The 21,435-nt window shown below is 49.3% G+C and overlaps 1 protein-coding gene across 1 annotated transcript in view; it reads right to left on the bottom strand.

The window, feature by feature from the left end:
* Positions 1–13,057, bottom strand: part of Per2 (period circadian regulator 2) — a 52,175-nt gene extending 39,118 nt beyond the window's left edge. The window contains exons 1-4 of the mRNA XM_013351748.2: positions 12,916–13,057; positions 3,819–4,060; positions 2,982–3,044; positions 1,944–2,098 (exon numbers count right to left, since the gene is read on the bottom strand). Coding sequence (XP_013207202.1) covers positions 1,944–2,098; positions 2,982–3,044; positions 3,819–4,048 — 448 coding nt within the window. The 5' untranslated portion in view covers positions 4,049–4,060; positions 12,916–13,057. The remainder of the gene's footprint in view (positions 1–1,943; positions 2,099–2,981; positions 3,045–3,818; positions 4,061–12,915) is intronic.
* Positions 13,058–21,435: the final 8,378 nt, after the last annotated feature.

Below are 21,435 nucleotides of genomic sequence, written 5' to 3'. Positions count from 1 at the left end.
GTGTCTGGGAGTCAAGGGCAACTGCAATGGCCTGGGAAACAGGAGACGGGGAAGCTGACCCATGCAGGTGCTGGGCAGGAGCAACCTGAAAGAGAGCTGAGTCTGCTGGGGTGCTATGACCTAGTGCCTCTCCAAATAGGGAATCACCTCAGCTCTTTTCCAAGTTCTTATTTAGAAGCCTCAGTCTTCGACTTCAGGACCAGTTAAAATGTTCTGCCATATTCTGTCTTCTCAAACAGCAGCAGGTTCTGCATTTTGAAGGCCCAAGACTACGATTGCTAAGTGAGCTGCCCCTGACCTTGCATGCATGACGGTGAGGGCTGTCCTGTGACAGAACCCAGTGATGGGTGGTGCTGCTGTGCCCTGTCTCTTTCCTTCTTGGCTGAAATAATCACCAGGGCAGAAAAGGTTTCGTAGGTAAATATTTTTAGATAAACAGGAAATGAGTCATCTGAGTTGAGTTCGTGAATTAAAAAGTGCCTTGGAGGAAGAGGCTGGAGATGTGGCTCATCTGGTTAAGAGGACCAGGGTTCAAATTCGAGCACCCAGAGGGTGACTCACACTGCTTGGAACTCCAGTTCCAGAGGATCTGATGCCATCTTATGGCCTTGACTGGCACTGCACACACTTGGTGCATATATTCAGGTACACAGACTACACACACACACACACACACACACACACACACACACACAGTGCTATGCCTGGAATTTAGTTCAGTTGGTAGAGTGCCTACATAAATCCTTAAGTTAGACCCCAGCATCACATACAACCAGATATGGTAGTATAGTCTATAATCCTAGCAGTTGGAAGGTGGAGGCAAAAGGATCTAGAATTTCAGATCATCCTCAGTTACACTGCAAGCGTAGTGAGTCTGTGCTCAGCATGGGCTGCCTGAGATCCTGCTTTCAAAAAAGCCAGCGTGAAGACCTAGAAAGCCCCTCTGTATCTTTTCTCAGGCAACAGGTTAGAGGTGGATAAGACCTCAGGAATGTACTTCAATTCTGACCCATGCAGCTCATGGTAGCGTGTGACCAACATTCTGAACTCATGGTCATTGTCCCAAACACATCTCAGAGTCTAGACTATGCAAGACTTCTGCAGAAGACCTGACCTTACTACGGGAAGCTTATGAAGTAAATGGACTTCTCCCACCCATGTGTCAGCTTTGGCAGACTGCTCACTTCTGTGGAATTCAAGGAAAAGGCAAGCAAATGTGAGCCTTGTGAAGAGAGCGTTTGGGGACAGAGAGAGCCGTATTCATCTCTGGCCTCCCTCACCATGGTTTCTGCCTATTTTTGGTTTTGTCTCTAAAAATCTGGTTTAATAGAATATAGCAATGAACCATGGTTCTCAACCAACATTAACTTCATTGTATTTTTATTGCTTCCTTCTGCCATTTCAGGGTTAGATCTTAGAAAACTGGCACTATTTATACTATAGTTTGGGACATTTAATATGTGTTTCTGGGGGCTGGAGAGGTGGCTCAGAGGTTAAGAGCACTGCCTGTTCTTCCAGAGGTATTAACTTCAATTCCCAGCACCCACATGGTGGCTCACAACCACCTGTAATGAGATATGGTGTCTTCTTCTGGTATGCAAGCATACATGCAGGCAGAACACTGTATACATAATAAATAAATAAATTTTTAGGGGCAAAAAAAAAAAACAAAACCAAAAAAATGTATTTCCAGGGCTGGGAAAGATGGATCAGAGGGTAAGGGCTCTTGCTGTGAAAACCTCCTGAGTCCAATCTCTGGAAATAGAGATGGAAGAAGTAACCAACTCCACAAGGTTGTCTTCTGACTTACACACGCATGTGCAACGCACATGCCACCCACCACCACACACAGAGACACACAGACACATACACACAAAGAATAAGTGAGCAAACAAAACCCCCCTTGTTTCAGTGGGTTGAGCAGACGTGCAAAGTGCACGTACCCTTCACCTGCTTTACGCTCCGCAGGGCGTACTTCAAGGTTGCCAGCGTGCTGGGCTTCCCCTTGGCCTTCTTGTCTGCAGGGAGGTGGACCTTCAGCTCCCTCAGTGTTCTTATCAGCTCTTTGTGTGCGTCAGCTTTGGCAGACTGCTCGCTACTGTGGAATTCAAGAAAAAGGCAAGCAAATGTAAAGGCAGTATTTGGAGACAGAGAGAGCCGTATTCATCCCTGGCCTCCCTCACCATAGGCCAGCAACACCTTCTCAGTTGTAGTCAAGGAAGTCATGACTAAATGCCCTCCTTTCAGGAGACCACAGACTGATAAGAATCCCTGTTCTCACCCAGAGAGAGAAGTCCTTTCAACAAGATCCTTCCCCTGGGGTCAGGCTGAACCTCATTTAGGAGGGATGTTAGTCAACCCTTGGTATAGTGGTATAGGCTTTACCACTGGGCTGTCTCCTTCCCCACCCCATGCAGAGGGACAAGGACAGTATGAGGACAACAAAAGTGCTCCTGGAGACATGAGCACGGACCATGAGAACAAAAGAGAGGAAAGGGGACCTTTAAGAAGGGGATTCCAGGGAGAAGAGAGAGAGCAGAGAAAGATTGGAGCGAACGCAAGGAACTGCTGCTGGTTTATGCAGAGGAGAAGGTATCCAAAGAATGATGGGTCTTCAACAGCCAAGTGCCCACAGGCCTTGGGAGAGAGGTCTCAGCCCCACAGATGATAAGAAAGTGTCTGTGAACACACAGATACTTTGTTGCAAAAGAGTGAGGAAGTTCCTGTTGAAGATCCAGGTCTGAGGCAAGGCTGCCTAGAATAGAGGTGGGGAGAAACAAGGTGTTCAAGAACAACCGCCTCAGGGAGGGACGGGGCCAGCGGTCTTATGAAAGGCAGATGCCACCAGTCACACTGACTGCCCGGTCAAATCAACAGATTTATCCAAGTTTAAAAGAGTCACATTACTTTCAAACCTGGCCTGAGAGGAAGTCCTGCAACTTGTTGAAAGAGCATGAGGTGGGAGCTGTGGTGGGTCTCACCTGCAGCCGCTTGTGGAGGGGTTGTGTTCCGGCTCCGACATCATCAGTCTGAAGGCATCAGGGCTGCAAGAAGAGATAATGACAGTCCCAGGGTCAGACCGCTATATGCCTCTCCCCGCATCCAGCCAGTGACCACAGACTAGGAACATCACACCAGAGACTTTTAAGAGAATAGCAGATGCATAGAGTGATGGCTTTGGGATAAAGTCCCTGCCGGGCATGCCTGATGCCTGATATATGGTCTCCATGTCTTCCCACAAAACAAAAATCAGGGCTGGAGAATCAGCTCAGTGCTCAGTGACAAGCACTTCCGGAGGACCCAGGTCTGATTCTCAGGACCCACATAGCTGCTTACACCCTTGTGTAACTCCAGTTTCAGGGGGTCTGATGACGCTCTCTTATGTTCTCTGTGGTCACTAAGCACACAGTGGTGCACAGACATACATAAAGACAAAACACCCATACACATTAAAATTTAAAAAAGGGAAAATTATGTTAAAACTGGAACAGAAGATCTTCAGATAGCAGGAGAATTGCGCATTGAGAGATGGAAATGCAAAAGGAGCAATATTTTCTGTGACCTGCTTCGTAGGTGTGAGAGCAGCCACCTCCAAGATCTCACCAGACTGTCTGTCAAGTGGCATCAGACAGAAATGCAATGACTGCAGTATCATTATTCAGAAGGACAGACCCCAATAAATATCATCTACAGAATTAAGCTGTGCAGCAATCCTGCAAGTCAGTACTAGTACTTGCTGCTTGAAGATGGGCAACAGAAAATAGGGAGGAAGCCACAGGTGTTCTGTGTGTGAGGGTCTGACCTGAGGCTGAACCTACCTCGGGTGAGTGCTGGAAGGTTCCATTAGCATCCGCAACTCCTTTCCACTGTCATCACAGTCACTGCCCTGAGAGTCCCGCCCCGTGGAGCAGTTTTCATTGGTTTCATTTCCGCTAGAGCCACTGCTCATGTCCACATCTTCCTGGAGCCCAGCCTGGCTGGGCTGAGGCTCCCCTGGTTCCTTGGTGGGGCTGGTGGGACTAGGGGGAAAGTTCACGTATCCGTTCATGTCAGGATGAAGCTGGTGAAGAAGAGAATATTGCGGTCAAACATTAAAAGGCACCAGTGAGGCCGGGGATGAAACTCAATAGTATAAAGCATTGATCTAGTAGTATGTGTGGGGCCCTGGGTTTGATTTCCAGTATCAATGGCACAACTGTCATTTACTTGTGGGCTCATGTGTTCCCAATTCCTGAGCTCCTACTGACCCTGGATCAGGAAGACAGTTGACCTGAGAGCCTTAGCTGGGCCACGGAAGTGCTTAACACCTTGTCAGCAGACAGACAAGGACACTGACAGTCACCCAGGCAGGGGGGAAATATAGTTATGCTAAATGGTAAGCAGGACCTGAAATTCTTTGTTCGACCATCTCCCCAGGTGACGTTAAGCACCGTGGTCCAGCAACAAGTTCACCACAGCACAGCATGCGTTACAGAGAAGCTGAGGGCAGCAGGGTCTTCTGGAGAGTGCTGTTGGGTGAGGGCCTTTATGAGGCTGGTCCACAGCTCAAAGACAAGAGACTGTTATGTGTCACTGGGAGAAAAAGGGAGGGCCAGGGATAATGTTTCTAACAGGCAGGAAGTAGATGCCACTTAGGCTGGGTCACATCAGATTTATGCAAACAGATAAAAGCAGTTAAGGGGCCGGGCGGTGGTGGCGCACGCCTTTAATCCCAGCACTTGGGAGGCAGAGGTAGGCGGATCTCTGTGAGTTTGAGACCAGCCTGGTCTACAAGAGCTAGTTCCAGGACAGGCTCCAAAACCACAGAGAAACCCTGTCTCGAAAAACCAAAAAAAAAAAAAAAAAAAAAAAAAAAAAAAGCAGTTAAGGGCTGGGTGCTGGCCTGGAAGATGCAGTTACCACCACCCAAGAGGTTAAGGGAAGAAGAAAGAGCTAAAGAAATGCAGACCACTGCAGATTAAGGAAGAAATGCCTGGCCACTCTCTCCTCCTGACCTCTACTCTCAAGCATATGAGGAAGCCAGAAACTAAGGACATGCTGACTCTTGTGAGGAGGCCAAGTGGTGGCAGCAGGCTCACCTTGAAGGTGCAGCATCTCCACCGGCTTCCTGGCAGTCAGGAAAACACAAGCTGCCAATGCAAGGCAGACACAAGCCAGGTCACATTACAGTCAGTGCATGTGCTGCATGCAGGATTCCATGCTGCAGGTGAGCTGATAGGGGAGGACATTCACCCAGGGCTGCATAAGATCAGGTCGCAGCCAGCTCCAGACTAGGCTAACCCAGGACGCTCCTGTCCTGTTCCCATCCTAGGCTTAGAGGTTCTCTGTGCTAAGCCCACCATGGTCTTGCCTGTCTGCGGCGGTACATGCTGAACCTTCTCAGGGTGGGACAAAGACAGGAATACCTCCTAGATTCACGTTCCACACCATTTCCCCCATAATTCATGTAAAATGACCAAACATTTAAAACTGCCGGAAAAACTGTGTTTTTCAGGAGCCCAGGAAATCCCAAAAGGGTCCTACCGTTTGCCACCAAGCAAAGGCATATCCAGGTGTAGCAGAGATGGGAGCAGCAATTCACAGGGGTGGCACTGGGGTCTCACATCCTGCTGGGTTGCCCCACACCCCAAGGATCTAGTGGCTAGCACTACAGAGTCTCCCCTCCTCCCCCATGTCCCAGTAGGACAAGTGGAGAGTGTAAACACTGAGAAGATGCTGACAGACAACTGTGGGCCACAACAGCCTGAGGTCACCTAAGGGCCACACCAAAAAAGTGGCCATATATGCAGGAAGCAAAGCAGGTGGCATCCAGTCAGTATCCTGGTGATGGCATCATAAGGCCCAGCATGATCCTTCACCCAGCACCTCTCCAGGTCTTACTCACTGTAGGGTTAACTCCAGGGACATGGGAACCACACAGAATCTGCTATGTTGCTTCTGGGGACCAGCTGAATGATGAGACTTTGTCTGTCCACAAGTAACAAAGGCCAAAGTGGGGCTTTCAAGAAGATTCCAACAGAGGATGAGGGGTAAAGGAAACACTCCTCCACTGCTGGTGGGAGTACAAACTGGCACAGCTCCTTTGGATATCAGTATGGAGATTTCTCAGAAAATTAGGAAACAACCTTCCTCAAGGCCCAGTAATACCACTTTTGGGTATATACCCAAAGGATGCTCAATCATACATACCACAAGGACATGTGCTCAACTATGTTCAAAGCAGCATTGTTTGTCATAGACAGAACCTGGAAACAACCTAAATGCCCCTCGACTGAAGAACGGATAAGGAAAATGTGGTACACTTACATATTGAAACACAGAAAAAAATAATGACAGCTTAAAATTTGCGTGCAAATGGATGGATCTAGAAAACATCATATCAAGTGAGGTAACTCAGACCCAGAAAGACATATACTCACTTTTAGTCACAAAGCAAAGAAAGACAGCCTACAATTCACAACCCCAGAGAAACTAGAGAACAATGAGGACCCTAAGAGAGACATACATGGAAAGTAGAAAAAGATAAGATCTCCTGAATAAATTGGGAGCAGGGGGACCATGGGAGAGGAAGAGAGGAGAATGGAGATAAATATATAGCTCAATAACAACATTAATATATATACATACATATATACACACACATATATGTATATATCTCCAACAAAGAAACACAGCCACCAACAGAGAGGAGAGCAAATCAGAGCAGACAGCGCCTAGTTCTCCTCATGCACAAAAATTCTATAGTCAAAAGGTTTGATGAAACAAGCAACTAAAACTGAGTTAAAAAAAAAAAAAGACACAGTTTTGTCAAGACGGGAGAAATGTCTGTGGTGACGGGGTGGGGGGGGGAAGGTGGCAAGGGGAGGTCTGAGAAAGTAATTTGTCCTGTTGCTCCTTTTGGTATGTAGATCAGGATGGTCTTGAACTTGTAACCCTCCCGCCTCAGCCATCCACGTGCTGGGAATATAGAGATTATGGGTGCACATACCATACCTCTCTAAAAAGGGAAACGTGGCACTGCCTAGCAGGAGAAACCACGGGGAAAAACAGCCATTTTTGCCCAGAGAAAATAGTTTTCTAGAAAAGCCTTAAAATACTGAGATAAAGACAGGTTTGAATCTACCAATCTCCAAATGCCCTGGGTGCCAGCAAAATCATGTAATAAAAGTCTAGCAACCCCAGAGGAAGATGTATTTTCAAGAGCAAAGAGAGCGATAGTAGTACCCAATGAGGAAAAAACAAACACGCAACCTGTAGAGGAGGCAGGAGGGTGCCAGGCTGAGGCACCAGGAGGCACTGTTTATACCCAATGTAAGGAAGAACTGTGCAGGGAAGGGAGGACACCCCAGACAGGGACCTGCTTGCTGTGTCACAGAGAGAGTGAGTTTGTCAGTATCCCAGGTCACAGGCAACATAAACGCAGCTCAAGTCAGAACAAACTGACTTCTGGCCTTCACTTTACTTTATTTTAGCAGTTTGGAAGTTAGGCTTAGTTTGAGGAAAGAGGAAGGGAGGAGACTTTCAGCGTGTCTACACACAGGCTTCATGGAGGGCATCTTCCTACAGAGATGCAGGAACTGAAGGAGAGACCACCAGCACCAGGAAAATGCAAAGGAAGAAGTTATTTGACCCACTGCATAGTGATGGCATGGTGGAGAACAGCTGGCCACGGGGACCTGGAAATGTTATCATAGAGACTCCCGAAGGAGGGTGTGACCTTTCCTTCTAGGAACTGAAACATAGAAATGCCCCAACAAGTTGTGAGTGCTTAGTCAGTGGAACAACAGAACCCAAGCAGTGCCATAGGTGTGTGTGTGGGGGTGGGGGTCTCTGTGTGATACCTGTATCACGTGACCACTCTGGCCAGATGCCAGCCTCAGCTTCCAGACTGTACTACTGCCTCCACCTGGCCCCACTGCAGTCAACACAATGGGAGAAAGAAGTGATTCTGGTGAACGGTGTTTCTTATACTAGGCTTGAGATGGGACCCTTACTCAGAGGACAGACTGTGTCTGTAAAAGGCACTGCAGACTCTGAGGTCCAGCTGTGCCTGGGCATTTCCGCTACCGATCCAGCCACCCTCCAGTCTGGCCTGTGTGTATATTCTCCCTCCAAAGACTTCGCACTGTTGTTGCCTCTGGCCCACAGCACTCTTCTCAGACACTCGGGTAACTTCATCTCTGTCTCCCTGTTGGGGGGTTGTATCAGGATGATGCTTCCATTCCCTCTAGAGAGCAAGGTGTATAAGAGGCGAGAGTTCGAGTGTTTCCTGCTGGACCCCTAGGGCATAGCACTTACTATGCCTGGGACTCTGCACCAGGGAGCTCTGTGCACCTGCCAGGAGAGCCTGGGACTGCCAGGAAGAGGGGATTCGCATAGTCTAGAACTCTGCATCACAGGGCACGTGCTTCCACTGAAAGAGGCACAGCAGTATAGCCTGGAACACCGGAACACCCAAATTTGTGCACCCACAATAAAAGTGCTGTAGGAGTCCAGGACGAGCCCAGGTAATCACACTAAAACCACCAGGACACACATGCAGGCACGGCTTCCCAGTGACCGCTAGGGCCACCTTCCAGCACACTAGAGCACAGAGTGCTCCTGGGGTTTACCCAGAACATTGGGGACCAACAAGGAACTAGAGCACACTGGATATGAAAATGTCCTGGAAGGCATACAGGAGCAGTGGGTCAGGGCTTGTGAGTGGGGACTGGGAGAGAGGGGCAGGCAGTCCTAGCAGCATGGGCACCCTTGATGAAGACTTGTCACTTGAGCGCCTGTGTTGACTCCAGGCCTTCCGAGTGGGCGTGCAGTCCTCGCGAAGCCACCAGGATGTGTTCTCTCTTGACCCCTAGGACTCTAAGCCCCATCCATCTCATCCACACAGTCCTCCCCATAGGTGAGCAGCCCATCTTTTTTGCCTTAGGTTCTGAAGGTGGTGGAGCAGCAGCGGCATTGGCGTCTGAGTGAGCAGTCCAAGGGGGCCAAGCTCTCTGTCGTCCTCTGCTCTTCCAGGCTATGTGGTCTTGACAAGTTCCTTAGCCTCCGTGCCATGTTTCCCCACCTTTATGATGGGAATAAAAAGAATCCCTCCTTCTCATTGGCGCTGGGAGGATTAAACGGTCTGATGTATCTGGAATGTAATATATGACTGACAAGGAACAGCTTTCCATCTTGGAGCTTAATCATGACAGGAAAGCACAGGCAAGTCACACAGTAACTGGGGAAGGGTGAGGGAGTTCACTGTGGAGCAAGTTGGTAGCACCCCTGGCTTGCATACAAAGGACTGGGACACAGACCCCATTCTACCTAACCACACCCCTGGTGCACCGTGGGTGTTCTGTGTTGCTCAGTTCCTGGGACTCCTAGTTTGTGTCTGGCAGTATCAATTCCTGGGGTGTGTGTGGTGGTGGTGGGGTCTGTGTGAACAGGGTCACTGTTGCCACCAGGTTACCTTAGAGAGGAAGATAAACTTTTTCGAAAAGAGGGTCAGGCAAGAATGGCAGAAATGTAAGGCAACAAACTGAAGCTAAATCTTCCAAGACTTCATTATTCCAGAAAATGGACTGCTCAGCATGAATGGCTCTGATGAGCTGACATCAGTTTGCCAAGTTGGCAGAAGCAGCTGCTGGTCCAAGCAGACTTTGCCTTCTGGTCAAGCACTGTGTCCCAGCCCTGCTGGGTGGGCAGGAGCCCCTGGGAAACAGGGTACAGTCTCAGGGAGGATTCTGGGAGGGAGAAGGAGACCTTGGCTGAGACCCTCTTGGCCTGAACCCACACCTTCCCATAGCCACCCACTAGCCTCGCCTATGGACAGAAGCCATCCTGAGGCCAGGAGTTAAGCTGGGCTGTTGACCCGGTCACTTGGCCATGTTCACCCTCCTCAGGCAGACAGAGGCACATTAGGAAACTGCAGGGGGTCATGAGTCTAGGGTGGGAGAGGGTACCCCAGGCTGGCTGCTGGGAGCTCACAGTATCGCAGCTAGCTATACTTTCCATAATAAATAGTTTTAAAAAACAACAAACGTATGAAAAAACAGGTCCTGGAAAGCAGAGCCTGGACAAAATGCCAGCTTCCAGTGCTATTATCAACTCCCTGTCCCCTGCTTAAGAGGAAAATAAATACATTTTCTGAGGGAAATGAAAATCAGTAAAGAACCTACTTCCCTGAAAGTACAGACGCAGACATCTAAGGTCCCAGCTTGGTCTGTGTCCCTGAACTGAACATGCCCCTCTAACTAATCTGCAAGAACAGCTTGAACCTGGCTAATCATAGGCCAGCAAACTCTGAATGTTTCCTGACTTTATATACAGGGACCTGACAGCCTGGACCTCAAGTCTGCAAGCCTCATGGTATTTTACAACCTCAAATATTATAACATGTTTTCTACTTCCTGGTAGAAGCCAACTCCCTGGGGCCTGCCTGCTGTAATCTGGAGAAAATGCTTGTCCTGTTAAATAAACAGCCATGCTCTCCATGGTGACGATTGGGTAACGGAGGAAAACGTGGCCAGGGCTGTCCAAATAAGGAGGGGAAGGAGGCACGCGGGTGGGGCGCTGCCTTACAAGGACTCCCCCACATGCTTATTAATCTTACCTATGTTGAAGTACCAAGCTGTAGAACAATAATGTGCCAGGATGGCAGGCCCTGGTGATGGCTGAGGTAGGAGGAGCTACTTGAACCCAGGCCTTTGCCCTTGGGGACTTGTGCTGATCCTATTTGACCAGGTGTCACAGTGAACAGGCCCTGTTTCTTCACACAGCCCACTGTGTGAATAATGACGTGAGGATGGCAAGATGGAGGCCCAGTGGGTAAGGACATTTGCTGCAGAGACTGCTGATCTCAGTTTGATCCCTGTAACTGACTCCTTCAAGTTACCCTCTGACCTCCACATGGACACAATACACGCACGCACACGTGCGCGTACAAACACACACATACACACATCACTTTTTAAAAAAGTCAGTCGTGTGGCCTCTCTCCCTACTTTTGTCTTGCTCTAGACTCTCGAGTTACCTACAGTGACCGGTTTGTTACCATTATACTTCACATGATGGCCAGCTCCCCAGAGGGGCGGACCCTGGCTTGGGACCCTTGCTTGTTCTCCCAGGAGTCTGCTGGTAGGCAGCTTCCCGCAAGGGTTAGATGAAGAGGGGCTCCACAGGGCAGTGGGTTACGTGTTTCTAGTCACCTAATCAGCCATTTTCAAGGGCAGCACCAACACCCAGTGTGGCTCTTTCCTCTGCCTCTAAGCTCCCGGCCCATCAATCACTCATCGACTTCCCAGAGCTGGAGCTGAGGGGCCGCTGAGACTGAATGAAATCATACCATTATGATAAGCCCCACACCTCCCAAGGTTTTCTAGAAGGTTCAGTGTTTGAGAGAAGCCATAAAGCAACAGGAGCCTTTCCTACTTCCTTTAAGCACACCAGATATGCCTCACACCGTGACGCGATGATAAGAGTTTCAGAAACGGCTTATCACTGAGGAAAACAGTCCACAGACGCGGAACTCCTCCAAACCCTTGAACTGAATCAGATTTCAGAGACTGCCTCAGATGAGGAAACTGAGGCCCACGGTAAGTCAAGGTACCCAGTAGCTGCCTGCTGGCTGATGTGGGGCTCCTCCCTCTGGGGCTCCCCCCCCCCAGCACTCCGACCTCCACAGAAAACGCGAGCTGCATTAGTGCTGTACAGTGAATCACACCGAGATGACAGCGGCAGATAACTGCAACCACCCACAGTGCCACTCCACGCTGGCACCCTGCGCAGCTACCACTAAAACAAAGGAGTCCCTGGCTTCATTCGGTTTCAACAACTTAACAGAAAGCGATTGTGTGATTTAAAAACCCGATTTATTAATTTAAGACTTCAGGCAGACTCTCATCCCTTATGAGCCAAATCCCACCTGGACCCAATAGAGTAAGGTAGCGTGGACAAGTCCTCTTCCTGCTTGTACCTCTAGGAAGCATGTGGACCAAGGAGGAGAAACAGATCCTGTGACGGCCAGACCTGGTTTTAGAGTGGTACAGCCTGCCAGCCTGTGTCTGTGCCTCGCTGAGCTAGGGGTTACCCTGGAAGATTTCCAGGGAGCCTTCTGGCTCTCTTGTTCTGTATGAATCACCTTTCCAAACTGGTTCCTTGTGTATACGTTACAGAAACCCTGGCAACCAGGATTCCTGCAGGGGAAGCAGGCCACCGCCCACCTCTTGGTCCATGTCTGTGCTTGACAGCCAAGGTATGATGTCCCAAAGGATGACGTGACTGCTCCAACTCAGAGAGGACCCCCTCCCTCTGCCACACGCCCAGTCCATCTGGAGACAGCGGTACTGGCAAGGATGCCACAGAGGACAAAGTGGGTGGACAAGGTGATCCCTCTGACCTCGGGGGTCCCCAGGCGTGACTTGGCATTGGGGGCTTTCTCTTCTCTGTTAACCCCTCCCCCACCGCAGGGGGTCAGCGCCTAGCAGCGGTCCTTCCCCAGGGCCAGACTTGACTCTCTGGACTCAGAGTAGGAAGCCCCTTCTCAAGGGACCCTCTGTATCCTAGTGACAATTTGCAGTGACCCCGGCCCCCTTGGACATCACGACGGGAGTGGAGGCGGGGTGGCGGATAAAGAAACTCATTTAAAGAAACGCAGTCTGGTGTGGCGGTCTCTCCAAGGCTCTGCGCATCCGACAAGATGCCTAACTAATCTTCCCGACCTCTGTGCCTAGACCTGCGAAATAGGGGCAGCAGTGTGGGGCTGGAAGAGGGTCAGAGCGTGGTCCCATCTGCATTCTGCCGAGTTGCACCCATCCTCACGGCCGCCTACTTCTGGCGCAGGACCCCAGCTCCAGCTGTCCGAGCCGCAGGTTACGTAAGCCGCCCGCGGTCGTCCCGGTTCGCGCCACCGCCCGGCGCCGCGCCACTCACCGCTCCGCCACGTCCGCCCGCGCGTCCGTTCCTCTCCCGGCCCGTCACTCGGTGCGCCAGGCCTGCGCCGCAGCAGCCCGGAGCCGCTTGTCCCTGTCGCGCTGCCGCCGCCGCCGGGTCGCCCTCGGCTGTCACATAGTGGAAAACGTGACCGCGCGCGCTGCGCCCGCCCCTGCCCGCATCATTGGTTGCGGTGCCGCCTCATCTGCATACCGGCGGGGCGGAACCTGAGAGCGGTGCGCGTCAATTGGTTGAGACGCCCGTCGCTCCCTTTACATAAGACGCACATGGAACTCCATGTTCGCCTCCCGGGTTCCTCAATGAAGACGCGGCCGGCTCTTGCGCCCCTCCGCATCCTGGCGAGTGGGATCGTCCACTTCCGGCCCGCGGGTCTTCCATTCACCTGGCGCGGCCTCTGCCAGCTCGTCCGTCGCGGAGTGGCGCGTACCAGTGCGGGCGCGGGGGGATTTATGCCGGGCCTCTACGCAATTCGCGCCCAGCGGAGTCCTGGGGCCGCGAGCCTGCGGGCCTACCATCCTACCGCTTGCGGCTACACGTCCGATCCGGGCGCCCCGCAGGACAGAGAAAGCTCTCTGCTGGCACCCCTCGCTCACCCAGCCCAGTTCATTCATTTCCTTTCTCATTCATTCAGGGCGAGGCGCCGGAAGACAGACACGGCGGCCTCTGGATTTGCTGTTGCACACCCACCTAGGACATCCTATGCCCCAGGCTGACCGTCGGCGGAACACAACGCTTCCTTGTAACCTTCCTTGTTTTTGAAGCCCTGTGTTTGTTGCAAGGGTGTATTCCGGAAATAAGGTCATGATAACTGGACAGAGATAAAAGGAAGAAGTGATTCCCCCTGCCCTCAATTGCATAGAGAGAAAAGACTGGCGTTCTAAAGGGGAACGTGACCCAATGGGATGGTGTTGTTTATTAATCTTACAGGCCCTATGGAGGCAAGGCACTTGAGGATGGGTAAATGGGGAACGCATCTGAGAAATCAGAACTTTTCCAAGGTGGAAGCTGCAGACGCTCGCGTGACAGGGTAGGGAACTCGCCAGGGATAGGGCAGCCCTGCCCCTGTGGTACCTCGGCTTAGGCTATTTGCTGTTTCAAGAGCAGTGTCTGAAAGCATATCAACCATTCAGGCTCCCGTTCAAAGGGCAAAAGAGGGAGTAGAACTGCCCTGGGACTGGTTTGAGGCCCGAGATTTACTTGTATGACACAGAACCATTTAAAGACTGAAAGTGTAAGGGTGTGACGGGGGAAATCGAGGTTGTCTTGTCTTTGATGGGTGAAAAGGGCACTTGGCACTGCCCAGGAGTTTAAGCCCAGCAGCATCCACTACTCTGGATCTTCCCCTGGGGTCTCCTAGGAACCAGGGATGGGAAACAAAGCAACCATTATAAACAGGAGCCTGTGAATAAACTGAGCCACTTGTCTACACAGCCAGCTAACCCACATTCAAGAATTCCTGGGTGTGAGCCACTTCTTTCTCTCTGCCCAGGCACACACAATTCTTCAGATGCAGATGGAGCAGATACTAAGTTCACCTCAGCAGCTCTCCCTGAAGGAGCCCTGGGAAGCCAGATGTTGCCCCACACTGCAGAAAGCAGGGCAGTGCCTCTAGTTCCGCTGACACTGACACCTCACCACACTCCCCAACACCCAAACAGCAAAGCTGGGCCAAGCTGCACCCTGCACACACCCAAAGGGCCTTTTGTTTCCTTGCTGACATTGACGTCAATGGCAGCTGCATTGTTCTGGAAACAAGAGTACACAGCTCATCCACCTGCAGAGTCTTCTTCGTGCTCGCTCAGCTTCTTCATGCCTTGCTCCATATTCGGCCTAATGTCACAGTTCCTCCTAAATTTAGCATTTTTATGTCCACCAGTAAATCCTCTAGAAAGACATAGAAATCAATTCCTTTAGGAATTCAATACTGTGGGACTGTAGGCCTCTCTGGGATCTAATTTGTCTTCGGCGTCTCACTTAGTTGAATTCTACTTTCTTGTTAAGGAACTTGCACTCCGCAAATATTTGCTAACCCCTGCATGTGGAGAGAAATGCAAAAAATGCACCTCCTTGGTCTTTGAGGTTGTTGTGTCGTTGTTGTTAAGACAGGGTCTTGCCCTATATCCCAGGTTTGTCTGGGTTATAGATTATTGTGAGCTGCCATATGGGTATTGGGAAGCTGGGTCCTCTGTAAGAGCAACAAGCGTTCTTAACTACTAAGCAACCTCTCCAGCCATGAAGACACAGTTTTAACAGAAGCTCCCTCCTCTACCAAAATAACTATTTGCTACCATGCCATGTAAGAAATGATTAAAGCATCAACATTTCTGGCTATAAGGACATTAAAAGAAAAACCAATGGCTTGGCTAAGATGAGTGCTATATATTTTGGTGAGGGATGGGTAGCCATGGCTCTCAGGGTTTGTGCCTTGAAAACTGAGTTGTGGATCAGGTTTTCTGGTCTCTGGAGATTTGAGACTCTTCCCAGGGTGGGGTCCACTCGTAACCCTCACAGTTTTGAAGGAGCCCACAGAAAGGCAGCCAGCCTATTAACAAGAAAGCTGTGTCCAGGGTGATGCACAACCTGTGAGGTACTCCCCAGATCTGATGTGCTCCCCATGTCTAAGATAACACCCAATGTCCATGGCAATGCCCTGTATCAGTTACTTTTAATTTCTTAATTTTTTCATTTATTTTTTGTATCTGGGTATTTTGGCCACATGTACATCTATACATCGTGTATGTGCTTGGTGCCTTCAGAGATTCTGCAATCTCCAAAATGGCACCACCAGCCAAGGACAAAGTAATCAAACACCCGAAGTAATCAAACACCCGAGCCAATGAGAGACATTTTACCTTCCAGTTATAAAATGTCCCATGTCTGAGATGATTGATCTCTACACATCCACGGTAATACTCATACTCCCCCATACTCAAGGTGAAGCCCTCCTATAATTTTGATCTGAATTTGCCCATATATTAAAGAGTAGGTCACCAAGGTGATATTGTTGGGAAGGGGTGGAGCCTAGTGGGAGTTTTTAGGCCTTTAAAGGAACTGTGGAACACATGCTGGTGCAATACAAAAATCAGTGGTGATAACCAATTATGAACTGAATTTTTTTAAACTATGGGCCAAAATAAACTTTTTATAAACCAATTATCTCATGCACTTGTTATAAAGGCAAAGCTAGTATCCGTGTCCAAAGTGATACCACACACTTAAGGTGAATAGCATACTTGAGATGACCTGCATGTCTGAAGTGATCCTGTATATCTGAGGTGATCCTCCCCGTCTGTGGTGATCCTTCCATGTCTGGGTGATCATATCTTAAGTGACCATATCTGAGGTGATTCTCTATGCCTGTGGTGATCCTTCCGTGTCTGAGGTGACCATGTCTGAGGTGATCCTTCTTATCTGAGGCAATCCTCCATGTTTGAGGTGATCTCATTGTCTGATCCTAGCCTTATATTTGATGTGATCACCATCCATGAGGCTCTTCCTCCTTCACAAGGGGAAAGGTTCTCTTATTGGTCAAGGGCTGAGCTCTCTGTTCTTCTGAGCCATAGGTTTCTCCCAGCAAGCCCTGCAGCAGTCCCTCTTGCTCTATCTTCCTCTGCTCCTGTGTCCCCAAGAAAGTCATCTTAGTCTCCTTCCAACATTGTCAGTGGCGCTGAGTGACAGACAGCCTCTCCTCTCCCCCTAATATGGACTTCCTGGATTAGCATCAGGAATTGAAGCCTTTCATGCCCTGAGGAAAGCAAAGCTAGTCACCAGCAGGGTTCTTAATCCTGGATGCCACAAAGAAGCAAGCTGGAGGCTGAGGCTGGCGGTAGGTGTGACCATTAGGGCCCTGCCTTGACTTCACAAGGTGTGACTGCCCGTGTGCACAGGAGCCATAGTTGCCACTAGCATGACTTCTCTTATTTAATCCCCACAGCTGTACAAGGTGGATGCCCGTCCCCATGGCTCCTCTGCACAAGACATCGCCAGCTCTCAGTGTGATAGGAATCACGCCTTTGATTACCCTTGTCTACAGCATGAGCTCATGGCCACCCTCACGGTTCCACCCTCTAGAGCCTGGGAAAGCCAAGGGCACAGGTTATGAAGGACCAAAGTTCAAGCTTCAACGGTCTCTATGCATCTGGAATATTCTCCCCAGCAGGAAGTTCCATTGTGATGTGGCTGGCAAAGTGTTCCCTGAACTCTTCTGGTTTCCTTCTGAAGCCAGAAGGTGAAGAGCGGAGTGAGGAGGGTTCTCCTCATGGGTTGTCCCGCCATTCATCCCTCCAGCCATGTCAAGCTGGCACGGTGAGCCCTGTCTCTTCTTTGCCTGAAAACCTACCCTTTAGTGAAGTCTGTTCCAAGCCTGCTGAGGACTGTGTGGTTTGGGGGTTTGGGGTGCTCCTGCTGAATTCTTAAAGCCTGACATGGAAAAACATCCCTGACTGTTCCCAGACCAAGACTCGCAGGAAATGACAAACGGAACTGACTGAGCCACCCTCAAAAGAACCCCAACTGGAATCCTAGACTAGAAAAGCTTTTGTAAATATGCCCATAACCAAGATTGCAGTCTGGAATTGAACCGCTTACCGTGACTGATCTCCTTTCAGCACTGGGATGTAATATCTGATGCAGGCCACTTTTATAAAGAAAAGAAGCTTATTGAACTCACAGCCCTGGAGGCCGAGAGACCAAGATCGGGTGGCCCATGGCTTATGTCTTTGGTGAGAGTCCATATTGGATGGCATCAGGGCAAAGCGCATCAGAGAAAGGGAGAGTGTATCACCAGAAGTAAAGACGAGGAGGAGGGAGGTTCTTTTTCCGTGGCTGCTCTTTTTAGCACCCTAACTTCAGAATAAACCAATGTGTCCCATGCACTCAATCCCCAGCAGCTTCAATGATCTAAGGACCTCTCAGCTGCCCTCCTCTTAAAAGGTCACACCACCTCCCAGTGCCACCGCTCTGAGGACCAAGCTCCCTGTACATAGGACTCCAAGGAACAAATCACATTGTAACACGCAAAGCACACCTGTCCCTGTGTCTAGTGAGATTGTAATGGCCAGGGATCATTAAAGTAGGCCTTGCCAGTCAAATTAGGCTCGTGGCCAGCTTTGGCATAGCCTATGAGCTAAAGGGAAAGGGGAGAAGAAGAAAGCGCCAGGCTACTACAGGGGTGCTATCCAGTCCCTGCCACTGCAATGAACCCAATGCTATCATTTTGTTGTCGATATGGCTGCCTTCCAGCAAAGTTCCCATCTAAGGAGCTTGAGGTCTCTGTGGCCTTGAGAGGTGGCTGGTGGGGAACACGTGACTGAGAGCACCTGGTGACAATGGTCCCACTTTCAATCTTCTTAAGAGAGCCTGGGAAGATTGCTCTCTAGTTCGTGAATTCCAGAAAGGTGATTCCTCCTTGCAGCCGAGCAGAGTCATCTCTTGTTTTCTAAGAATATGTAGTATCCTGGCGCTTTCTTCTCCTCCCCTTTCCCTGTGACCCTACAAAGAAGGCTCAAAGCAGAAACTGTTTGCTATTTGGCTCTTTGCAGGGAAGGCTTGCTGACCCCTGCAAATAACCTAGTGTTGGCAGCACTGCAATTACTAGACTCTTGGCCTAGACAGCGGTAATGGAAGTGGGCAAAGAGGGAACGAGACAGTGGACATCAGCGAGACGCGGTGCTTGGTGGGCAGTGACAATGACGATGACAATGGAGAAAGATGACTTGTGATGCTGGACCTGGACACCAGGAAAAAGGAAGGGATGGGCTTAGGACAGTTTCCCATTTAAGAGAAATTTTGAAAGCCTTGGGGCCTCTAAGGTAGGTTGGGAAATTTTTAGCTCCTGTAGAACTTGCTAGATTATTGAAAATCAGACCTAGAGCCTGATGACGAGGGTCAGAGACCCTGACAGGCATCCAGTGTTCATATCAGCCAGTGAGGGCATGGCCCTGACCCTGTGATATGGATCGTTGGGTAGATAGGCTAAGAACTACCCCGCTCCCCCCAATTCTCCAGAAACTTCAATGGAGCAGGAGCAATTACTTCCCCAGAGGACTCTGCTCTGGCCGGATCCTTCCTGTGGGGCAGGTGCCTGTAGAATGGTATTTGGCTTAAACCCCTAGCCTTCCCACAGGTCTCAGGTTACAGGCCTCCAGCCAGGGGCACAGTCCAGAGCTCTGCTCTGGCAGGAGCCTGACCACTAGCCACCAACCTGCAGAACTGGTTGACCTGTGCCGGGAGGCTCTGCAGGCACATGCAGTATAGTGGATCTTCACTAAGCCTCAGGGGATGGAGGACAGGGCTCAGCTGGCATTCAGCTCTCCTCTGTGATGTGGAGTGCGATGTCTGCAGTGTCTGGCGGAGGCACCAGGAACTAGTTCTCACTTGTGGCAATGACTTCAACAGAGTGATAGTAAATCTTTAACAGCTGGCTCTCGAAAAAAAAAAAAAAAAAACCAGTAGAAGAAAGGAAGCCAAAGTTTACAGCATGTGCCCATTTCTATGGTTAAAAAAGAAAGAAAGAAAGAAATTCCACTGTGACCAACTCTGAGCTGCCACTATGACCCCATTAGCAAAGTGGCAAACCAATCAAGGCCACACATATGGAGAGACACTCAGTCCCCAGCCCTGGCTCAGGTCAGCATGGCCACTAGAGCACATTCTTAGACAACAAGAGATGTCTCTGCTCGGCTGCAAAGAGGAATCACCTTTCTGGAATTCATGAACTAGAGAGCAATCTTCCCAGGCTCTTTTTAAGAAGATTGAAAGTGGGACCGTTGTCACCAGGTGCTCTCAGTCAGTTCCCCACCAGCCACTTCTCAAGGTCACAGAGACCTCAAGCTCCTTAGATGGGAACTTTGCTGGAAGGTGGCCACATCGACAACAAAATGATAGCATTGGGTTTGTTGCAGTGGCAGGGACTGGGTACCTCTCCTGTTCTTGGTGGACACAAGATGTTCTCCCCAGGTGTTTAGGTTTTGATGGAAGTCGCCAGTGCTTCCTTTATCCAGTCCCTGCTCTTCTGATGTGCTAACTGATCACTCAGAATCGCAAACCTGCTTCAATCTGGCCATTCTGGCCTCGAATGGTTGTCCTTGAGGTCAAAGGTCAGGGGGAGCTCACAGAAGTCTTGGAATGTCTTCTTCTGATTCTAGGGAGTTCAAGGGATCTGTGAAATGGCTCCACCTGAAACACTTACCTTGAAGCCAAATATTGCGTGGAGAAACCCAGGTTTGCAAGCTGTTCTTCTAAAATGAATTTACCTTGTGGCAAGGTGTGTCTGCCACCCGTCTCTGTGTAAGTATATATATTTAAAAAAGCAAACCAGAAATATGTACCTGGTTTTACATCCTTCCTCTCTGAAATATGAGGAAACATCAGTTTTCTTTTTACACATTTAGGATTCTTTATATATATCCCACGATAATTTATTTTACATAGGGTCAGTAAAGTAGCTCAGTGGGTAAATGCATGTGCCATCTACATACACACACACTCACACCAATCAATAATCACAGAAAAAAGTACATAAGCTGGGCAGTGGTAGCACACGCCTTTAATCACAGCACTTGGGAGGCAGAGGCAAGCAGATCTCCATGAGTTTGAGGCCAACCTGATCTACAAATTGAGTTCCAGGACAGCCAGGACTGTCACAGAGAAACTCTGTCTCAAAAAAAACAGAAAAAAGGTACATAACTTTGAATATATAAGTAACATATATAATGTGTTTATATATTATAATAAGTATGGTTATAATCAGGAAAATAAGTTGGACTTTAAAAGTTATCAGCTCTAACATATAAAATAAAACATTTCTTTAAAACAGGATGCTTAGTGCAGGCTTAGAATGGCTTGCCTGGTGCCTCTGGTCATGTGACTAGAAGTGGAGCTGAATTCTTCACGTGGTGAAGCCACAGCTTTTATTTGACTTTTATCCACTTCCCAGACTTTATCTTCAGTACTTAGGTAAATCTGAACTTCATGCTATCTTGAACAACTCGTTGCAGGAGATTACCAAGTTTATGTTTCTGGTTCAAACCTTTTCAGGCATTATAAACAAAGAACAGCCTAGGAGCAATTGGTGGATGATCAAAACAAATAAACCACACACACACAACACACACAAACACACACACACACACACACACACACACACCTTGGCACACATACACATAGACAGAACTGGGAGGCCAGCAATGCAACACAGTTCAAATCAGAGCTATTGCTAGTCCCTACAGGGACTCACGACATTCAATACTCAGGCTTTGTGCCAGTCCTGTTAAAAGCAAACCCTCTAGCGTGGTGAAAAAAGAATAACAAGCATGGGTCAGTCTGTGAGGCAAATGAAAGCAGAAGTGGCAATATTGCTAAATACAAAAAAATATGTGCTTTTCTCGGGATGTATCGTTATGTACACAAGCTATGTACATACATAGAATTTGTGCACTATCAACAAACACAAGGAGATGTGTAAAGAGTTCTTTTTGTTTGTTTTGAGACAGGGTCTCA

The sequence above is a fragment of the Microtus ochrogaster genome, linkage group LG4 (genome assembly GCF_000317375.1).
Source record: "Microtus ochrogaster isolate Prairie Vole_2 linkage group LG4, MicOch1.0, whole genome shotgun sequence".
In the NCBI taxonomy this organism is placed as follows: Eukaryota; Metazoa; Chordata; class Mammalia; order Rodentia; family Cricetidae; genus Microtus; species Microtus ochrogaster.
The sequence above is the reverse complement of the archived record's forward strand: the minus strand, read 5'-3'. Positions and strand labels throughout refer to the sequence as shown.